The 22,233-nt window shown below is 58.7% G+C and overlaps 8 protein-coding genes across 8 annotated transcripts; 3 read left to right on the plus strand and 5 right to left on the minus strand.

Moving 5' to 3' along the window:
* Nucleotides 1–2,776: 2,776 nt before the first annotated feature.
* On the minus strand, nucleotides 2,777–4,406 carry FYV10 (GID complex subunit containing RING finger motif; the record flags this gene model as incomplete). Its single annotated transcript, XM_066775188.1, has 5 exons — nucleotides 2,777–3,208; nucleotides 3,273–3,461; nucleotides 3,566–3,604; nucleotides 3,737–4,282; nucleotides 4,356–4,406. 5 exons carry the CDS (start codon nucleotides 4,404–4,406, stop codon nucleotides 2,777–2,779), a joined length of 1,257 nt encoding a protein of 418 aa, XP_066635307.1.
* Nucleotides 4,407–4,909: 503 nt separating this feature from the next.
* On the minus strand, nucleotides 4,910–6,452 carry RBG2 (Ribosome-interacting GTPase 2; the record flags this gene model as incomplete). Its single annotated transcript, XM_066775189.1, has 8 exons — nucleotides 4,910–5,291; nucleotides 5,346–5,403; nucleotides 5,456–5,601; nucleotides 5,650–5,759; nucleotides 5,811–6,004; nucleotides 6,181–6,205; nucleotides 6,256–6,262; nucleotides 6,424–6,452. The coding sequence occupies 8 exons, from the start codon at nucleotides 6,450–6,452 to the stop codon at nucleotides 4,910–4,912; spliced, it is 951 nt and encodes a 316-aa protein (XP_066635308.1).
* A 380-nt stretch (nucleotides 6,453–6,832) lies between these two features.
* SLS55_003721 (uncharacterized protein) lies at nucleotides 6,833–8,488 on the plus strand (the record flags this gene model as incomplete). Its single annotated transcript, XM_066775190.1, has 1 exon — nucleotides 6,833–8,488. One exon carries the CDS (start codon nucleotides 6,833–6,835, stop codon nucleotides 8,486–8,488), a length of 1,656 nt encoding a protein of 551 aa, XP_066635309.1.
* A 979-nt stretch (nucleotides 8,489–9,467) lies between these two features.
* On the minus strand, nucleotides 9,468–13,052 carry SLS55_003722 (uncharacterized protein; the record flags this gene model as incomplete). Its single annotated transcript, XM_066775191.1, has 2 exons — nucleotides 9,468–13,017; nucleotides 13,045–13,052. 2 exons carry the CDS (start codon nucleotides 13,050–13,052, stop codon nucleotides 9,468–9,470), a joined length of 3,558 nt encoding a protein of 1,185 aa, XP_066635310.1.
* A 719-nt stretch (nucleotides 13,053–13,771) lies between these two features.
* Nucleotides 13,772–14,375, minus strand: FLX1 (mitochondrial FAD carrier protein flx1; the record flags this gene model as incomplete). The annotated part of the gene is made up of 2 exons (XM_066775192.1): nucleotides 13,772–13,892; nucleotides 13,942–14,375. The coding sequence occupies 2 exons, from the start codon at nucleotides 14,373–14,375 to the stop codon at nucleotides 13,772–13,774; spliced, it is 555 nt and encodes a 184-aa protein (XP_066635311.1).
* Nucleotides 14,376–15,965: 1,590 nt separating this feature from the next.
* SLS55_003724 (uncharacterized protein) lies at nucleotides 15,966–16,280 on the minus strand (the record flags this gene model as incomplete). Its single annotated transcript, XM_066775193.1, has 2 exons — nucleotides 15,966–16,125; nucleotides 16,195–16,280. The coding sequence occupies 2 exons, from the start codon at nucleotides 16,278–16,280 to the stop codon at nucleotides 15,966–15,968; spliced, it is 246 nt and encodes an 81-aa protein (XP_066635312.1).
* A 432-nt stretch (nucleotides 16,281–16,712) lies between these two features.
* Nucleotides 16,713–18,271, plus strand: POP2 (CCR4-NOT core DEDD RNase subunit; the record flags this gene model as incomplete). The annotated part of the gene is made up of 2 exons (XM_066775194.1): nucleotides 16,713–17,168; nucleotides 17,228–18,271. 2 exons carry the CDS (start codon nucleotides 16,713–16,715, stop codon nucleotides 18,269–18,271), a joined length of 1,500 nt encoding a protein of 499 aa, XP_066635313.1.
* Nucleotides 18,272–19,559: 1,288 nt separating this feature from the next.
* AMO1 (peroxisomal copper amine oxidase) lies at nucleotides 19,560–21,736 on the plus strand (the record flags this gene model as incomplete). Its single annotated transcript, XM_066775195.1, has 3 exons — nucleotides 19,560–19,895; nucleotides 19,949–20,066; nucleotides 20,115–21,736. The coding sequence occupies 3 exons, from the start codon at nucleotides 19,560–19,562 to the stop codon at nucleotides 21,734–21,736; spliced, it is 2,076 nt and encodes a 691-aa protein (XP_066635314.1).
* Between the last annotated feature and the right edge of the window lie 497 nt (nucleotides 21,737–22,233).

Raw genomic sequence — 22,233 nt, forward strand, 5'->3', positions numbered from 1 at the left:
GCTCGCTCTGCGGCTCCCCCACCAGTTTCCACCTCACCTCACCTCCTCCCCTCCTTCCCTCGATCCCAAAACTTCACGCAGTGTGCCAATGTCACGTACGAAGAAGAAGGCTTGGCTCGAGAAGGGCCGCGCCAACCGCCTCGCCGGCACGCCGGGCGCAGGCAGACCCGCCAAAGCGCAGAACGCCAACGCCAAAAAGGACGGAGCGCCGTCACAACAGCAGCCGGCGAAGAAGAAGCAGAAGAAGCAGAAGCAGAAGCCGTCGGATGCTGCTGCGCCCACCGCTCCCGACGACTTATCCGCGAACGCTCCTCCATCCACCACCACCACCACCGATGCCGATGCCGATGCCGCCGCCGCCGCCGCCGCCGATCCCACACAACAAGACACGAAAAACGACAACGGCCAGCAGCAGCAGCAAGGCGAAAACCACTACATCCCCTTCGACCCCAACGAGCGCATCCTCATTGTCGGCGACGGCGACTTCAGCTTCGCGCGGTCGGCCGTCGAGCACCACGGCTGCGCCGACGTGCTGGCGACGGCGTACGACGCGCGCGACGAGCTGCTGCGCAAGTACCCGCAGGCTGAGGCGAACGTGGCGTACATCGAGGGCGAAGGCGGCAGCAGGGTCATGTGCGGGGTGGACGCGACGAAGCTGGGAACGTACAGGGAGGTGAAGAAGGGAGGGTTGGGGGAGGGGCTGGTGGAGGCGGACGGAGAGGGTGGGAGAGCGGGAGGAGGAGGAGGAGGAGGAGGCAGCGGTTGGGACAGGATCATCTTTAACTTCCCCCACGTTGGCGGGAAGAGCAAGGATGTCAATCGGCAGGTGCGGTATAACCAAGGTAAGCAGGAAAAACCGTCCCCCCCACCCACACCCCGCATCATGCACCACAAACGCAAGCAGACTGACTCGTCAACAACCAGAACTCCTCGTGTCCTTCTTCACCGCCGCAGCGCCCCTCCTCTCGCCCCTCCCCGCCCCGTCCTCCCCCGTCTCCCCCAACCCGACCATCATCGTCACCCTCTTCGAAGGCGAACCCTACACCCTGTGGAACATCCGCGACCTCGCCCGCCACGTCGGCCTCAAGGTCCAGCGCTCCTTCAAGTTCCACGCCGCCGCGTATCCCGGCTACCGCCACGCCCGCACGCTGGGCAACGTCGAGGGCGAGATGGGCGGCAAGTGGCGCGGCGAGGAGAGGAGCGCGCGGACGTATATCTTTGAGGCTGGCGACGCGGCGGTGGCGACGGGGGGCAAAGGAAAGGGAGAAGGTAAGAAGGATGCTAGTAGTGGGGCGGGAAAGAAAAGGAAGAAGGGTGGGGATGGGAGTGATTCGGATGAATGAACGAAGTAATGAACGAGTGCTTAATTGATGGAAGATGGTTTATATAAGGTGCCTACAAATTTGACACCCCCATTTCTAAAATTTGACACCCCCATCGCCAATTATTAACACCCCCCATGTTCCGAGTCGTACATTACGCCCAAATCGACTGTAATTTATATATAACTTTTTTTAAGGCACTTGCATATGCGTTTCTTAGCGTGTACGAAGTTGCATCGCGATACGATCGATATATAAGGCGTAGTATTAATAGAAGTCTTACCCTGCTAAATTAGAATAAAGTGGTATTCTTCGGGTATCCGTGCGTAAGCTTACGCAACTAGGCTTAGTATTACCGGATTATTAATATTCCGGCCGGCGCGGCATAGAACGCTTTTATTCCGTCGTTTTATCTTATAAAACCTTCGCCCGCAATAGCTATCTACCTACCGACCCTCGTCTGCAATAGCTATTTACCGGGCGTTAATAGGTAGATGTGCTCGCGATAAGATCTTATTAAATTCTCCGGATTTGCTTAGTAATTTGGTAGTGAAAACTAGAGAATTGGCTGCGCTCCCGAGGGGGTGTCAATAATTGGCGATGGGGGTGTCAAATTTTAGAAATGGGGGTGTCAAATTTGTAGGCACCTATATAATGGAATTGGCGTGAAGGAAAAACATGGGATTTAGGGCGTCGGCGGCGACGGTTTTTCCAGGGATACAAACGGCTATACCAGGTACAGGCTTTATCATGGGTGATATTTAGATTTGCATTGAAAAAGAATCACTAGCTTGCATATTCCAGTCCCGCTATCGGAGTCGATTTTATTCGGGACATTTTGGTGCAGCGAGGAGTTGACCGCCCGCAACCTATTTCAAAAGAGAAATATATTGCACCCTACGTCCATAGGCAGGAATGGTAATATAGGGGATAAGTGCTGCCGGTCTGGCGGGGAGAGCCCGGCGGGGAGTACCCTTTCAGTCATACGGGCTCGATCGACTCAGCCACATCTGTACAGTCGAAATTCCTCCTCTTCTACTTCTTCCGTGAAGGAAGATCAAGTATCCTCCATAGAAAACAAGAGGACAAGCTCATGCAATCACCTGTGTCCTAACCGACTTGATATAGAAGCCATTCCTTCTGTTCAAAAGCAATGTTCTACCACTCTCCAAGCGCACGAAGTCAAAAAAAGAAAAAAAGTCCAAAGAATTAATTCCATAACAATGAAGCCCCCGTCTGCCCCAAACCATGTGCCCGAGCCATTCTCGAAAACACCAAGCCCCTCAACGCCAATTTGAACACCCAGAGAGCAGAAACGCCTCCTTCCAACCCAGCTGGAAATGCCCTACTCCATCGCTATGATGGACTCGAAAACGACCAAAACCCACCGGTCTTCCCCTCCACTTCCGCCCCTGCGACCTGCCGCGAAGAGAAAAAGAGGCAAAGAAGCAATTCTACGAAATGAAGACCTTCTTCAGCTGACTCTCCTCGTAGATGAGATTCGGCACCATGGGATCCTTGACGAAGCCCTCGGGGGTGCCCAGCTTGGCGTTCATTTCCATCAGGCGTGCGCGGCCGTAGATGCGGCCCGTCGGCAGCACGACCGGGTCGTTTTCGACGAACGACTTGGTGTGGTGGGCGTAGGGCACGTTGCGGGCGAGCTCGTTGAGCTCCGTCGAGCAGATAGGGCAGACGGACGTGGACGTGCTGTTGGCGTTGGACGACGAGGACGCGTATTGCGAGTGGCAGGAGGGCGTCTTGAGCGCCGAGAGGCCGGCGGAAAGGGCGATGTGGAGGAGGGGGTTGGGCGGGAGCGAGTAGAGCGTGTTGTGCGTCTTGATGAAGAGCTCGGCGAGCTTGGGCCAGCGGTCGGTGGAGTAGAGGGTCTGAGGAGGAGCTTCGTTAATCGTGGCGAGGTCCTCGTGCAGAGGAGATGGACTGCACGCTTACCTTGTATGGCTCGGCCGGTGTATCAGGAGGGAACGCTAACAGACCGGCGGCGCGAATGGCGTATTTGGTATCTGAGTGCGACGCCAAGTACTTGCGCGCATGCTGGGTTGCTTCTTGGAGCTTCTGGGTGGTACCGGTGCGGACCATCTCGACGTACTGTTGGAGACGCAGTTCGAACTCCAGATTGCTCTAATGATGTGTTAGCGGACGATGAGTACTACGAAGGGGGGGGATCAAAGATAGTAAGATTGGAAGCGGATCGTGGCAGATAAAACGCAGTCTGTCCGGCGTACCGTCCACGGGTTTGCAACCTCCTCGAATAGGTATCTTGCCTGTGAATAGCATCCAGACGGGCATTGTTCAAGCAAGCAGTCCCGATCCGAGAAGAATGAACGCCAGTACTGATCCAGCGACCGTTTCGCCTCCGCTTCTTTCTCGATCTTTTTGTCCATTGGGCCACGTACCTCCAACTTCTTCAGTCCCTGCTTGTTGTCGCCACACCAGGCCAGGGCTTCCTGGCAGCGCCCTCTCCTCAGGCTCTCGGCAATGCGTTCGCACTGGACGAAGGCATCGACGTCGACGAGCTCTTCAATGCCCTTCTCCTTTGCCAGGGCTTTCCCACTGTCGCCATATCCGCTGCGCAGCAGGTAATCGACCAGCAGGCGGTCGAGGCGCACCTTGCTCCACTCATCGTACTTGACGTCGGCCAAACTCGGTATGCCGTACAGATCGTCGAGGTGCTGGATGCGGGTCTTGGTGGCTTTGTGGATGGTGGTCTCTTCGGTGTGTAGAGTCTCGAGTTTGCGCTTCAGGGTCTGCATGCGGTTGATCATGGTGTCGAGCTGCGCCTGCGTGGCGCTGGCGTCGCCGGTGGTGGCTGCTTGGGCGGCGCCGTTGGCGGCGTTCTTGAGCTCCTTGGTGACGAACGTCTGCTCGCGCTCGACGTATCGCTGGGCGGTCTTGAAGTTCTTGCGTGCCAGCTCGTAGGGCATGCGCAGCAGCGGCTGGTCCTGTGTGGTAGAGCGGAGTGTCAGTGTACCTTGGTGGCTCGACCGGCGGGGACCTAACGCTGGGCGGACTTACGAGGAGCAGGTGCTGCTCGGCGTTGAGCTTGGTGGTGCTGAACTCTGCCATGGTGGTGGTTCTGGTGTCTAGTCGAGCTCTCGGCGCTCACGCATTGTCGGTGGGAGAGAGCGGGTCGCGGATGGAGCTCGTGAGTCGCGGGGATGATCGGAGTTGATTGGCCTCCGCACCGCGGCACATGTCATCGCCAAATGACTCGAGCACTCTCCGTTAGCTCACCACCTGCATGCATCGCGCCTGCTCGTCTACCGCCGCCTTGTCGCTCAATTCGAATACTAAGTTGCATAATGTGCCAGTATAGCTACTTTTGAAATTATGACTTTTAGCACAAAGAGTCGCCTTGACATCTACCAGCTACTCGACACGGTCAAGCAAACTGTCACGCCTGTATAAAGACTTCCCAAACACCTCATGAAAAACCATGCATCGTTCTCCAGGCTCACTTTGTCATACGCAGGCCGAAACGATGTGGAGAAGAATGCACTATAATTTTGCTCGGAGGTCATCTGCACCCGGCCTGCACACCGTCCGTGTAACCTTCTACCTCCGACCGTCTATGCCTTGAATGCTGAAATGATGCTGACCACATCCTCGTCCTCGACCACATGCCCCAGGCCAACACGCTGCGGAACATGTTTTGCGCTAGCTCCCCACACCAGGGCGTGCTTGAATGTGTCTTTGATGGTCTTGTGGATCTGGTCACACACGTCCTCGATGGTCGCACCGGAGCGCACGATGAGAGCCTCGCCGAAGTCGGGATCCACTCCTTTCCGCTTGGTGTAGACGCGGATCAGCTTCAGCTCCTTCCAGCACCGGTCAACGACGTCTTGGATTCCGAGATCGAGCTCGCAGCTCATGACCGCCGTGTGCGGCTCTCTTGCCAGCTTGTCCAGGAAGTCTAAGCTGACGCTGTCGATCTTGTTGTAGACGTAGAGACTGCAGAGATTGTGAGACAAAGGCCTCGGCTAGGGGCTGGGCGGCATGACCTACCATCTGATGTATTTTCTGTGATCCTTCATGATTACATCGATGAAGTCATCGACCGTGGCTACGGGAATTCAGTGAAAAGCAGACGCACAAGCCCCCACATATTCACTTACCGTACTCATCACGGACAAGAACCTCGCAGTTGAGCATCTTGTAATCACGAAGGATGTTGGCGACCATCCTGTCATCAATGTTCTTGGGCGGAGTCTGGAAGGTAATCTTCATTCCTCCTGCCTTCTTCTGCTTCAGGTAGATGTTGCTGGCCAAGTTAGCGAGAAGGGACACTAGTCCTTGGGATGAGACATACGGAGGATCCCTGTTGAGTCTGATTCCGACCGCCTCCAACTCGGCCTCCAGCAGCGCGCGCTGTTCAGCCCGCTTTGTCGCGTCGAGCACCATCAGAATCATATCACTTGTCTGCCACTGTCAGCTCCGATGCGCTTCGTACCACCCGGGATGCGCGGATACCTTAGCGGCGGAAATGACTTGACGCCCTCGGCCCTTGCCCTCGGCAGCTCCCTCAATGATACCAGGCAGATCGAGAATTTGGATCTCGGCACCGCCATACTCCAGCACACCGGGAATGGCAGTCAAGGTGGTGAAAGCATAAGCGGCAACTTCGCTCTTTGTCCGGGTAATCTTGGACAGGAAGGTTGACTTTCCTACGGAGGGAAAGCCGACCAAGGCTATGCGGGCATCTCCGCTCTTGCTGACATCGAAACCTTCACCACCACCGGCCCCCGCGCCGCCTGCGGGCTCGAGGAGCTGGGCGCGAAGCCGGGCAAGCTTTCTGAAGGCCGTCAGCCCAGGCTCAAGATGCACGGATTTTTCTACATACCCTTTAAGCAGACCAAGGTGGTATTCTGGAGAAGGTGAGAATTTGCGTCACGTGAATGGTGCCAGCAGGGCGTACCGGTTGCCTTGTTCTCTTGCACAGGTCAGCTGAGGGTCCGCATGCGGAAGGAAAGCAGGTGAGTTTACTCTGCGTCCTCGCCATCTCCGACTCAATCCTGGAGGCACACGCAACGTCAGCGGGGTGCGAGACAGTTTTCACGTCGGGCGCGAGGCGGCTGTATCGTACTCCTTGATCTTCTCCGTGATGTTGACCATCGTGGCGGCGGGGAGGAACGCGCTTCCTCAGGACTACTTTGGTGCTTGAGAGGGGATCGATGGGATGCAGGCCGTGGCTCGAGGGCGCGCAGCGGCTGTTGGTGCGGTGTAAAGAATCGCGGCGGCGGGGGTTAGCGCAGGCTGTAACAAACGGCCCAATGCGGCGCTGGCGGGGATTAGTCAGGCACGTGGCAGAGCCGCCGACCGGGACCACGTCATGTGGCTCATGCGGTGCCTGCCAAGAGCCGGGTCTATGCCCAAAACACTCTTTCATCGACCATTGTCCGCCGCCGCCACTCCTCCTACCTGCATCATGTTTTCCCCCTACTGACCTCCCTCTCGCCTGCAGGACTCTGCGCCCCCGTCCTGCAGCCAGAACCATGCTCACCCGCCCGCCAGCGACACACAGCGAGGCTCTTGCCCAGATCTACGCAAGATACGACGCTGCCATCAGCTCAGGTGACTTCGTTCCTTTTGTGTATCCTTGGGCTGCTTTTGGTGCTCTCCTCTGCTTCGTCTACCTGCTTGTCCCACACTGCAACTCTCCCTTCCTCAAGAGTCTCAGATATCCAGTATGGGCCCTCAACGCATACTGGTCGGTCCATGCCGTTCTCTACACCCGTGCCCGTAACATAGCACCCGCCTTTGGCGTCGGCTTGCTGTCCTCGTGGTCGCTTCTCTGGACCTTCACGCTGCTGGTCGCCCACGATGCCCAGACCGATTTCGCCAGGATCGAGCGCACCGAGGGCGCCAGCGCCAGCCTCCGCAGCAACGGATCCGCTGCCTCGAACGGAACGACGGTCAAAGACAAGCCGCCATCCGACTCCCTTACCGTCTCGACCATCAAGGACGTGGACCTCGCCGCCGAGCGCAAGCGGCTCGGCACCACCGCAGGCCCCAGCCAGCGCAAAGGCACCTTCGCCTGGCAGCACTTCCCGCTGTCGCCCTTCATCGAGCGCCTGGACTGGGTCGCCGACGTCTTCTGCAACTTCCGCGGCATGGGCTGGAACTGGCGCATCTCCGGGCTCGCGCCCCCCCCTCGCTGGGTGCAGGAGCAGCTGCACGCAAACTCGGGCACGCCGCTCTCCTGCAAGCCGGACACGCACCGCGGCGCCGACGGCACGCGGCAGCCGCAGACGCGCGGCGAGGCGCTCCGGGCCGGCTGGACCACCCTCGTCACGGGCTACCTGCTGCTGGACCTGTTCAAGGTCGTCGTGCTGCACGACGCCTACTTCTGGGGCGTCATCGACGCGCCCGCGCCCGCCTTCCTCCCCTCCTTCGTCCGCGCCTCCCCCGTCCTCACCCGCACCTACCGGCTCCTCGTCACCCTCTCCGCCATCAAATGGGCCCTCACCGCCATCTTCGCCCTCGCCCCCATTGCCTTCGTCGGCCTCCTCGGGCCCCGCGTCATCGGCGCCCGCGCCTGCGCCTGGATGTACCCGGACACCTTCGGCGCCTTCACGCCGACGGTGCTGGACAAGGGGCTCGCGGGCTGGTGGGGCGGGTGGTGGCACCAGACGTTCCGCTTCGCCTTCGCGGCACCATCCAAACGCCTCATCGCCGCGCTCAGCCTACCACCCCGCAGCCTCCCCGCGAAGGCGATCCAGCTCCTCACCGCCTTCGCCCTCTCCGGCTGCCTGCACGCCGCCGGCAGCTACACCCAGGCCGGCCGCACGCACCCCCTCTCCGGCCCCTTCGCCTTCTTCGTCCTCCAGGCCTTCGGCGTCGTCGCGCAGATGCTGCTCGTCCGCGCGCTGGCGCGCGTCGTCGTGCCCCCGGGTACGCCCAGGTGGGTGCGGCGCGCGGGCAACTTTGCGTTCGTGCACGTCTGGTTCTACTACACCGCGCCGCTGCTCGCCGACGATTTTGCGCGCGGCGGCATTTGGTTGTTCGAGCCCGTCCCGCTGAGCCCGCTGCGCGCGATGGGGTTTGGAGACACGGATGCCCATTGGAATTGCTGGAGGAGCCGGGAGGGCTCGGATTGGGTGAGGTGGGTTAGTGGGAGGAGGTGGTGGGAGAGTGGGGTTGCGTTCTAAGGTCGTTTTCCTTTTGTCCCGGGTAGGGGGAGTTTGGGTAGAGTAATGGGTGGATGGGCGGGCGAGGTGTGCTGGCTGCTGTAGATGTGTGACTGCCATTTACTTGTTGAGTTGTTAGCTTGTAGATGAATGTGTATCTGTTAGAACTAGCATAGCGTAGCGTAGCATAGCATAGCATTTCATGGTATATAGAAGAGAAGAACTTTTTCTTTTATTCATTGAGAAAGGACATGAAGATGTGTTTCATGCAGAGATTACAGCGGATGTTGCGCTGAACTCAGAACAGAGCAGAGAAAGCGCTGAGCTCAGTCCAGCAACACATCCGATTTATCTCGCTCCAAGGATCAGCGGAAGACCGAGAGAAACTTCAACGACTGACAAGACTTGACTGAGCGGAGAATGGGAAGACCACCAGAATACTTTTCTTACGTGCACGCGTGGCTAATTACAAGGACCCTATGAGCAAGAAGATCAACACGTCTCGGAGAAGTGAACGTCCACCATCCTTCTTTTTCTTCGTAAAATCCAGATGCCCTTCAGAGGCCAGACCGCGGTAGTAAAATGCCGGAGTATTTCCCATACGCCTCTATTACATGCTAGCTTCCCTCTCGGTGCTCTTTCTTGCACTTTACCTTGCCATGTCCCCTCCGACCGTCCTTTTCCAAAACCCATTACTTCCGATATCTGAATACCATTTCCGCGTCGAACGCATACTAAACTCGTAGAACGGCAATATGAGAGAGATATAGCGAGCGAGATATAGAGCGAGTGAGGTATTACAACCAAAAAAGGCAAAAACGAAGAAATGTATCCAGGCAACGACCGTATATGAAAGTGAGGAGAAAGCAAAAAGAGAAAGAAGCGATGGAGAAGAAGAAAACTCAAACGCAAACTCAAACTCCACAAAAAAAAAAAGTTTAATACCGTCGCACCAGCATTCCACACCCCGCCATCCCCTTCCCATTAACGTCCCTCCCTCCTACGCAAATACCTCATCCCTCATCTTCCCCCTCGCCAACCTCTCCATCTCCACCCTGATCCTGCGATCCTCCTCCTCCCGCCTCCTCCCCTCCTCCCTCAGCTCCTTCTCGCGCCACAACCTTGCCGCCTCCTCCCTCGCCGCCATCACGCCGTCGCCCACGAGATCCCGGCCCCAGACCACCGGCTCCTGCTTCATCGAAGGAGATGAAGAAGAGGAGGAGGACGTAGAAGATTTTGGGTTGTTGCCTTGTCGTTGCTTCTCGGCCCGCGTCTCGGCGTTGGCCCGCTCGTTCTCGGCGAGCCCGGCGCGCGCCTTGTGCTGCATGCGGCTGAGCGCCGTCGAGTGCGAGTTGGCCGTGTCGTTGCTGCGGGCGCTCGTGCCGCGGCCGTAAACGTGGTGGTGGGCGTGCGGGGGCGGCGCGAAGGGGACGTGGTGGTGGTGGTGGTAGGCGGAGGCGGCGGTTCCGCTTCCGCTTCCTACTACTGCGCGGGGTTGGTGTTGGTGTTGGAGGAGCTGGGGCTGGGGCTGGGTTTGTTGGAGGTGGAAATGTTGCGGGATGGTTGGGAGGAGAGGAGCGATGGTGCTGCCGCCGAAGGTGGCGGCGGCCGTGCCGTGGCTAGTACCTGGGCGGGGAGGGTAGACGTTGCGTGTTGGTTGAGGCCTGCCGTGGGAGGTGCTCGGTCGAGGTGGTTGGTAGGCGGAGCGTGAGGCGCCGTGAGACGTGCTTGGGCGGGGTGGTTGGAGGGTTTGCTGGGAGGTTTTGCGAAGCGGTTCTGGAACAGGTGCGTTGTGGGCATGGGAGACAAGCCCACCCGCGGTGGGTGGGTGAGCGAAGGGTTGCAGTTGGCTCGATGAATACGCATGGCGGAGAGGGCTTTGATGGTGCTGTATGGATGGAACATTGGCGGGCGCCGAGTGTTGGCGTTGAGTGGGCATTTGCCATTGTTGCGCAGGTATCACTTGACTCTCGCAATAGCCCGGTTGTGGTTGCTGATGATACTGGCGACTATTGATGTTGTAGGCCTGGTGTTGCGGCTTGGTGGCGGTCTGATCATTGTTCACGGGCGGAACATTGGCGTACCTAGCCAGGCGCAAGTTTGACGGCTGTTGTGCGAGCTTTTGGTTGCGGTGTGCCGGGTGCTGGACCTGTCTGCCGACTGGTTTCTGCTGCTGCTTCACGAGCCTCTCCACGATATCTTGCGATCGGTTAGGAGCCGAATGCTTGAGATTGCTGGGCCGTTGCATCTTTTCGTCCTGGCTTGGGTCGAACTGCACCTGTTTGGGTTGCTGTCGAGGCCGCGCGTTATGGTATCTGAGGGACGACTGAGAAGTCTGCTGCGCGACCTTGGTGGGCGGGGATGGCCGTTGACATGCATGGGCATTACTGCGAGTTTGCTCGCCATTCAGCTCCGGCTCGGGTCGATTGCATGGTTGTTGTTCAGATCCGAATGTTGCTGCCGAGTAGTTTGACTGGGCGTAGATTGGAGTTGTGGGCTTGAGTGTACGCAGTCTTGTTCCGGGCATTTTGCGTGCTGGAGGGAGAGCTTGCGTCTGAGTAGCACACTCTACTGACATGTCAGGCTGGGAATCGTGGGTCTGTGAAGCAGAGCAATCGGAGAAGGAGGCGGTGGTGGTCGGGTCTGAAAGGTCGTGGAGAGCATTGATGACGGTTTCATCCAGAGTCCGGCCCGATGCATCAATATCATGCATAGCCTCGTGTTGCTGCAAAGCCTCCGGGGCTGCCGGGGTCTCCGTAGCGACCACAGGCGAGTCGGACAGGGTCTCGGTCCAAGCTATGACTCGATCCGGGTTCCCCGGCGTTGATCGCGATGACGCAGTATCAGGCGGAGTGAGCAGCCCGTGCGCATCGCTCTTGAGCTGGGCCTGGAAGTCCTCCCATCCGCGCTGGCGCAGCTCCAGCTCCGTCAGCCTGCGGCGTTGCTCGACGAAGCGCGTGGACATGTTTGCGACCGTCTTCTCCAGCTCCTCGCTCTTCAGGGATATCTCGCCTTTTTCCATCGCCAGCCGGTTCTTCTCGTATTCAAGCTCAGCGATACGACCAGCGAATATTTCCTTTTCTCGTTTCTGCCGGCGCCTTTCTTCATCGAGCTGGTCCGGGCCTCGAGTGGGCAGCTCGTCCTGTCGGTTATCTGCTTTGGCTTTCGCCACCCGCTGTTCGATTTCCCCTGAGCTGGGAACTGCAGAATAACTAGCCCTACCACGACGGGCCGGTGATTGCTTGGCAATAGAATAGCCTTGAAACAGATTGCCAACGCTCGCAGACCCGTGGCACGACTGCAGGGAATCGCTGGCACTACGGCTGTCCGGGCCTGCGGGACCAGCCGGCTCATCCGGATGGGGATAGAACGACGACGGCGGCCCGCCCCTCATCCACTCTGCAGAGCGCACAGTATTTGAGGAATCATGGCCAACCCGCTCTTGCATTTCAGACATTGATACTGGCCGAGTGCGCCGCTGAGATCGCTGCGGCACGGCATGCACCGACCCAGAAAGCTCGGATTCGGCGTCCGACAAGGCGTCCGACTTACTAGGCTCGGTATCAGAAACGGTGGCGTCGTGCGAGCTGCCAAAATCGACGTCCGCGACACCATGCGAGGTAGGTGATGTGCAAGTGGATGTCTTTGGCATGTCCATCTTCCCTGGCTGGGAGGTGGGGCTGACTGGCTCATCGCTGAGCTTGCGTCTTGCAGGTGCGAATAGAGGCTCCTGGTCATTGGGGCAATCAAGCTCTTCGAAGCCGTGGTACTGCGGTTGTTCCGGAGGCGGAGGCTCTTTTTGAGACCGCAAGGTGGGATTTCGAAGCTCGTCCCGCGACAGCCTACGTTCACGCACGACCTCAGCTCTAATCGAGGGGTTGTAGCGGAGATCGTCGACGATAGGCGAGGCATGCGAATCCACCCGGCCGTGGCCACGATAGCTGGACGCCTTGGGGCTGGGAGCCTTGTCGGCGCCGGAATAGAAACTTTGCTGATCCTCGGGCCCGCCGCCACCCTGAAACGGAAACCTGTAAGGCTCGACCGACATCTTGCCTTGAGGCGCCGTTTCATCGTCCTGGTCTAGGCCTTGTTCGCCCACGGCCGTCTCTGAGTGCGCTGTCTGGTCCACGTCAACCTCCGAAAGATCATCCTTCTCCGTCGTCTCCAGGTCGCAGTCGCAGTCAGAACCACATTCCGACGATCCACAGCTTGAACGAGACTCGACGTCGAACTGAACCTGGGTCTGTAGGCGGGGCAGATGCGGTTTCTTGTCTTGTGGCTCTGCTGAAGGAGCCACGTAGTCCGACGGTGGCTCTTCAGACGGCAACTGTGGTTCTAAGTCTGTTTGGGACTCTGGCTCGAAATCGTCTGCGACTGATTCCACGTAAGGCTGCAGCTTCAATGCGGGTATATCGGGAGGCTCTGATTCTGGTACTGCCTGCTCTTCCTCCGCCAGGCCACCGCCATCGTCGGCAGCCTCGAGCGCGCCGCTTGACCTCTTCTCCCTCTTGTCCCTGTTCGTTGGTTTGATGCCTTTGCCGCCAACTCGCCTGACTGCGTTTTTGACGCCCTTGAACAGGCCCATGGCGCGAGCAATTGGGGGGCGCCGGTTCCTCGATGGCGTCTCGGGCTGAGGCTGGGCGGGTGGGTCAAGAACGAGTGAGGCGAGTTGATTTTCGCGCGAATGGGGAATGAGGGGATTGATGGGGATGGACGACGTAGGTGACAGGAATAATGACGCTGGCTGCCACGGCGGGGAGACGGCGGGCGCAGCGGCCAGCGCGGGCGCATTTTCTTTTGTTGAGGAGAGCTGCGGGGAGGGCGAGCGGCTGCGAGGCGGCGGAGCCATGGTTGTGCGGCTCCTAGTGTACTCCCGCAGGGTCCTGCTAGGGCGGCTGAGGCTGCGGCAACGCTGGGGGCGGCGGCGACAGGGAGAGCGGCGAGGGAGATATGCGGATGACGAAAGAGACACACAATCCGGTGGCGTACACTCTAACCCGCGGCCGTCTATTTTTCTTATATGCAACATGCGCGCTAAAGTCTATACCGTCGGACCATCCCACTTGCGTGGTGTTGAGTTGCCCTTCGCCGCAAGCGATCAGGAATGCACAGGAACGTCGCGACCCATCTATCGCGCCGTACTCCCGCACCGCGCAAGCCGACCTGGCTGATCTCTGTCTGGTAGCCGATCGGTTCGCCGGCGCCTTAGGCTGGAGCGGGGTTAATGCGTTCGAACCAGAGCTGAAGCAGGCTGTGCGCTGCCCGCTCCATCACGCCAGCCCGCTCCCTTTGCGCCACACCCTCTCAATCCGTCTCATGGTCGCCCTCCGGATGCCAGATCCTTGGGAGGTAGAACTTGGTGTTTTCGTACACGAGGAACGTCACGCAGGTCGTCGGCAAGACGCGCACGATGTTTGGCAGCAACCTGGTCCATCGTCAGCCATGTGATCATCCCTCGGTCCAGGGAGCCTTACCCCTTGTAAAAACCCGACGCGCCCTCCCTGATCCAAATCTGCGTTACCACGTCCCGCGCCGATCGATAGGCCGCGCTTGCGTCGTACGTCTGCAGCCTGGACCGCACAACCTGGTACGGGTACGTGATGCTACCCGCAAAGATCTTCGATGACGCGCTGAGATACAGGTAGTCAAAGTTACTCAGCTCCGACCTCCCGCCAATCTGGCTTCCCCGGTAGTACTTCAGCTGCTCGTATGCCATGAACTGGATTGCGCCGTGGGAGACGCCGAACAGAGACGGGATGAGGCCGCGATAAAAGCCTGGAATTCCCTCGGTGCGCAGGATTTGCGACGCTCCGTGTGCGATGCCCTGGTAGGCGCCGGGGGTGTTGCGACCGGTCGAGAGCATTCGAGTCTTGATGACCCAGATTGGATTCGTGCAGACGGCCGTCATGATGCCCGTTCGAGTGTCAGCAAATTTCCTCCGGCGGTGGCGACGAACAATCACCTGCTATGCCCGAGGACAGGAAATAGTCAGAGGAAGCAAGCCTCTGGCCATGCCCGCGAGAAGACTTGAAGAGATCCTTCAGGTTGCGGTACCTCGAAGAGATTAGCCACAGCCTGCTCATCAGCACGCGCGTCTACCTACCACAGGAAATACAGCCCCCAGCTGACGGAGTTCCCTATCATGTTCGGCATCAAGCCGCGATACAGGGCGCCAACGTTGCCCTCATTGCGGACGATGTTGCGGAGTATGTGAAACGAGTTTCCCCATCGCGGCGAATGGTTCTGATCGACTGTCGAGCCGTCAGCTACGCACACGGAGGCGGCGGAGGGGCGGACTCACGCTGTAGGCGGGTCTTCAGGACATCGAACGGATGGGCGACAAGGGTTGCTATCAGCCCGGCGGAAAACCCGGCGACCGTCTCGACGATGGAGGGCGAGATAGACGAAGATGGCTTGCCGTCTATCGGAGGATAGACTCTGGGCATGGTATGCTAATGAGAGTGACTTGCATGCCGTAGGAGCAGCGGGAGCAGGGGAGCGCGAAGTACTGTCGCGGGCATGGGTGCGCAGTGGGTCAGCAGTGACATCGTCGGCGGGCGGTGAGCCCTGCGCGATCAACCCCGAGCCCGGGCGCGTGCTTGCCCCTCAGCGCCGCACCAATGACGTGCTCGTCTCCCGCCTCTCACAGCAATGCACCTTGGCAACATGCAGTCATCAGCAGAAGAATGCATTTCGTCTGAGTTGGAGCGAGATCTCTCCTGTCGCTAATCTCCGGAGCTCGATCCGCTTGCGCCTTGGCCTCTGCTGGCATTGCTGGCGCTGACGCCGTGGACTATCGCTGCATCTTGAAGAACTGCACCATCAACGACGTCCCACTTCAAAGCACTTGCGGCCAAGCTTCGACTGTGAGCTCTCCACAAAGCGGCCGTAATGACGCTATATCTCTTGGAAAACCGAGATTACCCGCGAGCACACCCAGCACGATTGCTCTCGAGGCAGATGCATTAACTTGACGATATACGGGTTAGATGCCTCCGGCCGTCAACGCGCCTCTTCTCTCTGAAGCTTCAACAAGCTCGTTCTTAGCCAATTGCACCGTTTCGAGTTCCTGAAAGCTGAGTATTTAGCCAGTGCGAAATGCAATGGATCCATATCATTAGCATGGTCCCGAAAGGCGGCCATCGATCGTGCAATTTGATGATCATGGAGCTCAGATTCTACACAGTGACTGCGCGTATCCATGTATGGTTGGACGGTAGGGCCCGGATTAACTGCCACGGACACCGCTGGTCTTGAATCTGGTTCCAGCAGGGAACGGACGGTCTCGTCTGTATTTGGTATCTCTTCTGCTCTTACCACAGCTCTTCCTCAACGTACGACGCCATTTAGCAGGCATGCTCCAGATCGCTTCGTTGGCGCGTTCCGAGTCAATCCCTGCCATATGTACAACCAAAGCATGCTCTTGAGCTGGACCGTCCTGCGCCGAACGTCACATGCAGTTTCTCGCATCTGAACTGGAAACGATATTGGTATTTCTCTAGTGTTGACCCTCGCCGTGGTGAGCATGGTCGTCCTTGAGGAAAATAGCCTCATATCCGAGGTAGACGCCGAAAGCAACGGTCGCAATGCCGAGTCCAGGGAAGGCATTCTTGAAGCGGTTCCATCGCGAGAAGGGGCCAGTGTACCTCCAGTTCTCACTGTACCGTCGCGACCAGTCAGCCATTGTCGCAGATACAGCCGGTATCAACGAGCAAGCTCCAACTCACCGCCTCCTCCACGGATCGTTTGCGGGCGTGCCGGCGGACGCGGCGAACTTCTTGGGATCGAAACCGGTAATGTTGGGCGGTGCCATGGTGACCTGTCGGTGGACGTCAGCCGCACGGAGCGGACGGGCGAGGCGAAGCCAGCCGAGGGGCGATTGAGAGCATTGGACGTACGTTGATGCGACCTCGCAAAGTGCAGGGCGGATGGTTCGCGGGTGGTGTTGCGGGTTGCTTACTAGCCAGCGTGAGATAGGCTGGCGCTCGCTTAATGCCAAGCCCCGGGGGCTTCAGCGCGGGCCAAGTCCCTCCAACCCGTCGCTGTGACCGACCTCCCGCCAAATGCAGCGCCCAACCTCACCATCACCTCGACGCAACATCCTTCACCCTGCAATACCGGCGCTTTGCTCCTTCCCGCGAGATCAACCGGCGCCTGATCCTCTCCTGATCGCCCCGACCCGCGACCCGTATGTGCGACCGGCCCCAACCTACCTCAGCACTGGCACTCGACCCTCGATAGAAGGATGCCGCCCGCAGTGAGCCGGTATCCGCCGCACAACGTTTCAAACCCCTTTCAACACCTCAACCAGCAGCATGCGCTCCAATCGGCACACTTCCACAGCGTCAATGCTGCCGTCCAGAACCAGAACATGGGCCAGCAGCCCGGTTTCGGCGCCGGCAACCCGAACGGCAACATGAACATCTTCGGCCCCGCCACGAGCAACGCAGGCCTCGCAGGGAGCTTCGGCGGTGCAAGCGCACTTGGTGGCGGTGGAACTGGTCTGGCTAGTCACGCCGCGCAGATGGGCTTCGCCCACGGCGCGGCTCTGCAGCAACAGCGTGAGCACGAGGCTGCCTCGATGGCGTCTGGTGGAGCCAAGGGTCAAGGAATGAGGATACGAGAGGTGTGGAGACACAACTTGGCGCAGGAGATGGCAATACTCCGGAGTCTGGTCGACAAGTACCCGTACATCAGCATGGTATGCTCATCCGTGCAGATGGCACCGATCAAGCCTGAATACTGAACGAGGATTTCTAGGACACCGAGTTCCCTGGCGTCGTCGCGAGGCCGATGGGCGACTTCATCACCAAGGCCAGCTACCATTACCAGACCGTCCGCTGCAACGTCGATCTCCTCAAGATAATACAACTTGGCATCACCCTTTTCTCCCCGGCCGGCGAGATCCCACCCGCTCAGATCGAACAGGGCGCGGTTCAGCAGCGTGGCCCCTACTCAAATAACCTCATCGTGTGCCCGTGCACTTGGACCTTCAACTTCCAGTTCTCGTTAGAGGAGGACATGTACAATGAGGACTCGATCCAAGTCCTGAAGAAGGCGGGTACGGACTTTGAGAAGCACGCAGAGATGGGCATCGATCCACACGAGTTTGGTTCTCTCCTCATCACGTCAGGACTCGCTCTTTCCGACGATGTCAACTGGATATCCTTCCACTCCGGATACGACTTTGCGTACCTGGTCAAGATCATGTGGTGCAAGCAGCTCCCCGACGACGAAGAGGAGTACAGAAAACTCGTCAGCATCTTCTTCCCGCGCCTGCTGGATGTCAAGTTCCTGTGGCGCCATGCGCAGAAGCTGGTGACGATCAACGGCGTCAACGCACAGGCCCAGAACATCCTCAACGCCTTGGGCAACAAATCGGGGTTGCAGGACCTTGCGGAAGAGCTCGGCTGTCAGCGGGTCGGCACGCAGCACCAGGCCGGCTCGGATGCTTGGCTAACGGGCAACGTGTTCTGGCAGATGCGCGCTAAGATCTTCGACGGGGAGGTCCCGCTCGACATGAATGGTCAGATGTGGGGCCTCACGGGCGTGGGACCACCGGCATCTGCCACGGCGCAGGCGGCTGTACTCGCGGCTCACGGGCACGCAGCGAACGCGGTCAATGGCGCAGGTTTCCAGGCTGCGCTGGCGTTCCACACGGGCGGCACGCCGCACAGGGATTCTCCCAGCACGCCAGTCACTAACGCAGCGGGTCTGGCGGGCGGTACCCCTGGCCCCGGTGGCCACGGATTGGGCGCCATGACGCCGGGAGGAGCGTTTGGCAACTTCACGTACGGAAAGTAAGCTTTCACGCCTTCCGGATCTTCATGCCAAATGTCCCGTGTGATGTTCTTGTTAAAGATAATAATTCACCTCTCCTTTCTTCGATGCTTTTCCGAGCGAGGCTAGCAAGCTACAAAAAAGGCGCAGTCGAGAAACGGAAGGGTTCCACGGTCCCTGACAGGCGAGGGGCCTCGTCATGAGCTTTTGATTTCGATGCGAGCTGGGAGTTTTCTTGCGTGTGCCACGGCGGACTTTCCGAGTCTTCGTCTCACTACTCCTGCATTACTCGGCGCACTTGGTGGGTGCTGTATGTGTGTGCTTTTCCTTAGGATGGTGGCGGGTTGCCGGTGCTGGTTGGGTTCACGGGCTCTGGGTTTATTCAGCAATGCTGTAGGTTAGTAGCAACTGCCAGCCTCTTCCTCGTTCATGCCTGTGCCAGTATCTTTTTGGTGGTGTTTCTGGTCCATATGCGGGAAGATGATGCCGATGTTTGTTTGACGGCACAGCCTAGCGATGACACGATTGGATTTCCCGATAGGCGGCAGTATCTCCATGGCCAGAACTGCGTTGGGTTACGGCGCTGGTACCAACGAGATAGCATGCTCGCGAAAGACGCCGGCCGGTCTGGATCAGACCACCACGAGCAGAAGACAGAGGCCGGACGATAGGAAGGGCCAGCCCTACGGGTGGGGCCATGGCCGACGGTCATTCGCGCTGACACAATAATCTCAGCCATCGGCGAGGCGACCCGAGCACAATCGCATGGACATGCCCAAGGCGTCATCTGCGGGACTCGCACGCCGGGACGACGGGCTACAGATAGCCGCTTCTGGGCAAGTATCGCAGCACGCGTCTCCGGGCCCGGGACAGAGCGCTAGTCCATCAGATCTGCGCCCTGGTCTCCACCGCACCCAGCGCCGCGCTAGGCCGCATCAGTCAAAAGAACCCGGGCCACAACGCTTATCGCGACTTATCGCCCATCCCCCGGACACCATTTGCCCTCGCCGTTCGCCCCAAGCCCGCCATCCAAGCCATTGGCTCGCTGCCCCTCACCAGCTGCTCCGCTTTCCCTGCAGATGCCCTCGATGCCGGCCGCCGGCCTGCCACGGCATATTCGCCGTGCTCCAGACATGGCCCAATACGCCAGCCTGTATATAACGATGAGCCCGCCGCCGGACTCACGACGCTCTCTTTTGCTCTGCACTACAACAGCCTTTCTATCAACTCTTCCCGGGCTCCCTCACCCGCCTTTCCATCGACTTCCCCACCATTCCTCCTCGGAAGTCTACGGCGAACGCAACTTAGCACCATGGTTCTCGACCGCCTCAAGCAGATGGCCGGCCAGATCACTGGCCAGGGGGAGCCGCCTTACCCCATCGACCCTCTATCAGAGGTCGAGATCGAAAAGGCCGTCGCCGTCATCCGCAAAGAGCACCCTGACCTCCATTACAACGCTGTGACCCTTTGGGAACCCCGCAAGCTGGAGATGCAGGCATGGCTGGCCAACCCCCAGGTCAACCCCAAGCCCAGGAGAAGGGCCGATGTTGTGTGCATTGGCCCCGGCAGCAAGGTGTACGATGGCATTGTCGATCTCGAAGACGAGAAGATTGTCTCTTTTGCCCTGACCGAGGGCGTGCAGCCTCTGGTAAGCACCCTGTTGAAAGCCTCGGGAAATCTATGGACGCTAATATGCTTTAGATCACCATGGAGGATCTTCAGATCGTCGAATCCGTCGTGCGGAAAGACCCGAAGGTCGTTGAGCAGTGTGGTATTCTTGGCATTCCCGCCAGCGACATGCACAAGGTCCACTGCGATCGTAGGTCATTCTCCGTCCAATCATCAGAGTTCCGCTAACGGCAATCAGCTTGGACCATTGGTTACGATGAGCGCTTTGGCACCAAAGTGCGTCTGCAGCAGGCTCTGATGTACTACCGCCCGCATGTCGATGACTGCCAATACGTCTATCCCCTGGATTTCTGCCCCATCTTCAACGCAGACACTCAGGAAATTATCCATATCGACATTCCCAAGGTCAGGAGGCCGCTGAACACGGCTCCTCCGAACAACTACCATGCTGCTTCCATTGAAGCCGAGGGCGGCTACAGGACCGATCTCAAGCCCATCAACATCACCCAGCCAGAGGGTGTTTCTTTCACCATGGATGGCCGCTTCATCAACTGGCAAAACTGGAAGTTCCACATTGGTTTCAACTACAAGGAGGGCCTCGTCCTCTCCAATGTGACTTTCAATGACAAGGGCAACGAGCGTCCCGTCTTCTGGAGAATATCCCTGGCCGAGATGGTTGTCCCTTACGGCAACCCTGAGCACCCTCACCAGCGCAAGCACGCTTTCGATCTGGGCGAATACGGCGGTGGCTACATGACGAACAGTTTGTCTCTTGGCTGCGACTGCAAGGGCGCCATCCACTACATGGACTTCGCTTATGCCAACCGCGCCGGTCAAGCGCAGACCATCAAGAACGCCATCTGCATCCATGAGGAGGACGCCGGCATCCTTTTCAAGCACACGGATTTCCGCGACGAGTCCGTCACCGTCACCCGTGCTCGCAAGCTGATCATCTCGCAAATCTTCACCGCTGCTAACTACGAGTACTGCGTCTACTGGATCTTCCACCAGGACGGCACCATCCAGCTCGAGATCAAGCTGACCGGCATCCTCAACACCTATGCCTGTAACCCGGGCGAGGACCTGCGCGGCTGGGGCACGGAGGTCTACCCGGGTGTCAACGCGCACAACCACCAGCACCTTTTCTGCTTGCGCCTGGACCCCAACATCGACGGACCCAACAACACCGTCGTCGTCGCTGATGCTGTCCGCGGCGAGGGTGCCGTTGGCTCGCCCGAGAACTTCTACGGCAACGCCTTTTACTGCAAGAAGACGCCACTCACTACCCAGGGCACTTCGCACAGCGACTACGATGGCCACACGGGTCGCACGTGGGAGATCTGCAACCCCAACAAGCTAAACCCCTACAGCAAGAAGCCCGTCTCCTACAAGCTCGTCTCGCGCGAGGTGCCCCCGCTGCTCCCCAAGGAAGGCTCCCTCGTGTGGAAGCGCGCGGGTTTCGCGCGGCACGCCGTGCACGTCACCAAGTACGACGACGAGCAGATCCACCCCGCGGGGCGCCACGTGCCGCAGACGTCGGGCGAGCCCAGCATGGGCCTGCCCGCGTGGATCGCGGCGGACCCGCACGCCTCGGTCGAGAACACCGACGTCGTCATGTGGCACACTTTCGGCATCACGCACTTCCCGTCGCCCGAGGACTTCCCCGTCATGCCCGCGGAGCCGATGACGCTGCTGCTGCGCCCGAGGAACTTCTTCACGCGCAACCCGTGTCTGGACGTGCCGCCGAGCTATTGCAGCGTGCCGAGCGGTGTGAGGCAGGGCTCGACACTGGTGGATAAGCTGTCGAGGCTGGCGTTTGATGAGAAGAAGGAGGGCAATGGTTCGTGCTGCGCGAAGTAGCTCGTGGAGGAGGAAGTCGCTCCCCGGATCGGTGTCGCGAAGACTGCGGCAGTGTTCGCTGTTGGAGTCGCGCTGGGCATTGGGTTTGGAGACGGGAAGGGGAGGTTGAAATGATTTGGTAAGGGAAAATATGTGTGTGTATCGCATTTGCAAGCATGGTTTTGTTTTTCTTGGGAAGCTTGCTGGGGTGTTTTTCTTGTTTTTCTCTTTTTACTTGTTCTTGGACTCAGCGAGGGGAATATCATGGCTTGGACCAATACCACTAGTACCTATGTTCACTTGCTTTCCATCTATCCGCGGTGTCATTGCTATTCTATTTCCTCGAGCTGCGTTGTTGTTTGAGGCAGTAATTGGTAAAGGGGTATGCTTGGCTACTGCGGACCCAGGATGTTCCTTCCCGGGGTAAGTGCACCTCTCCCTCCTGCCATATCAATGGCTGATGTCATACCGTGGCCGCTGTTGGCGGGTATGCTTGGCTACTGCGGACCCAGGATGTT

This window comes from Diplodia seriata (genome assembly GCF_021436955.1).
Source record: "Diplodia seriata strain FDS-637 chromosome Unknown scaffold_3, whole genome shotgun sequence".
Lineage (NCBI taxonomy): Eukaryota > Fungi > Ascomycota > Dothideomycetes > Botryosphaeriales > Botryosphaeriaceae > Diplodia > Diplodia seriata.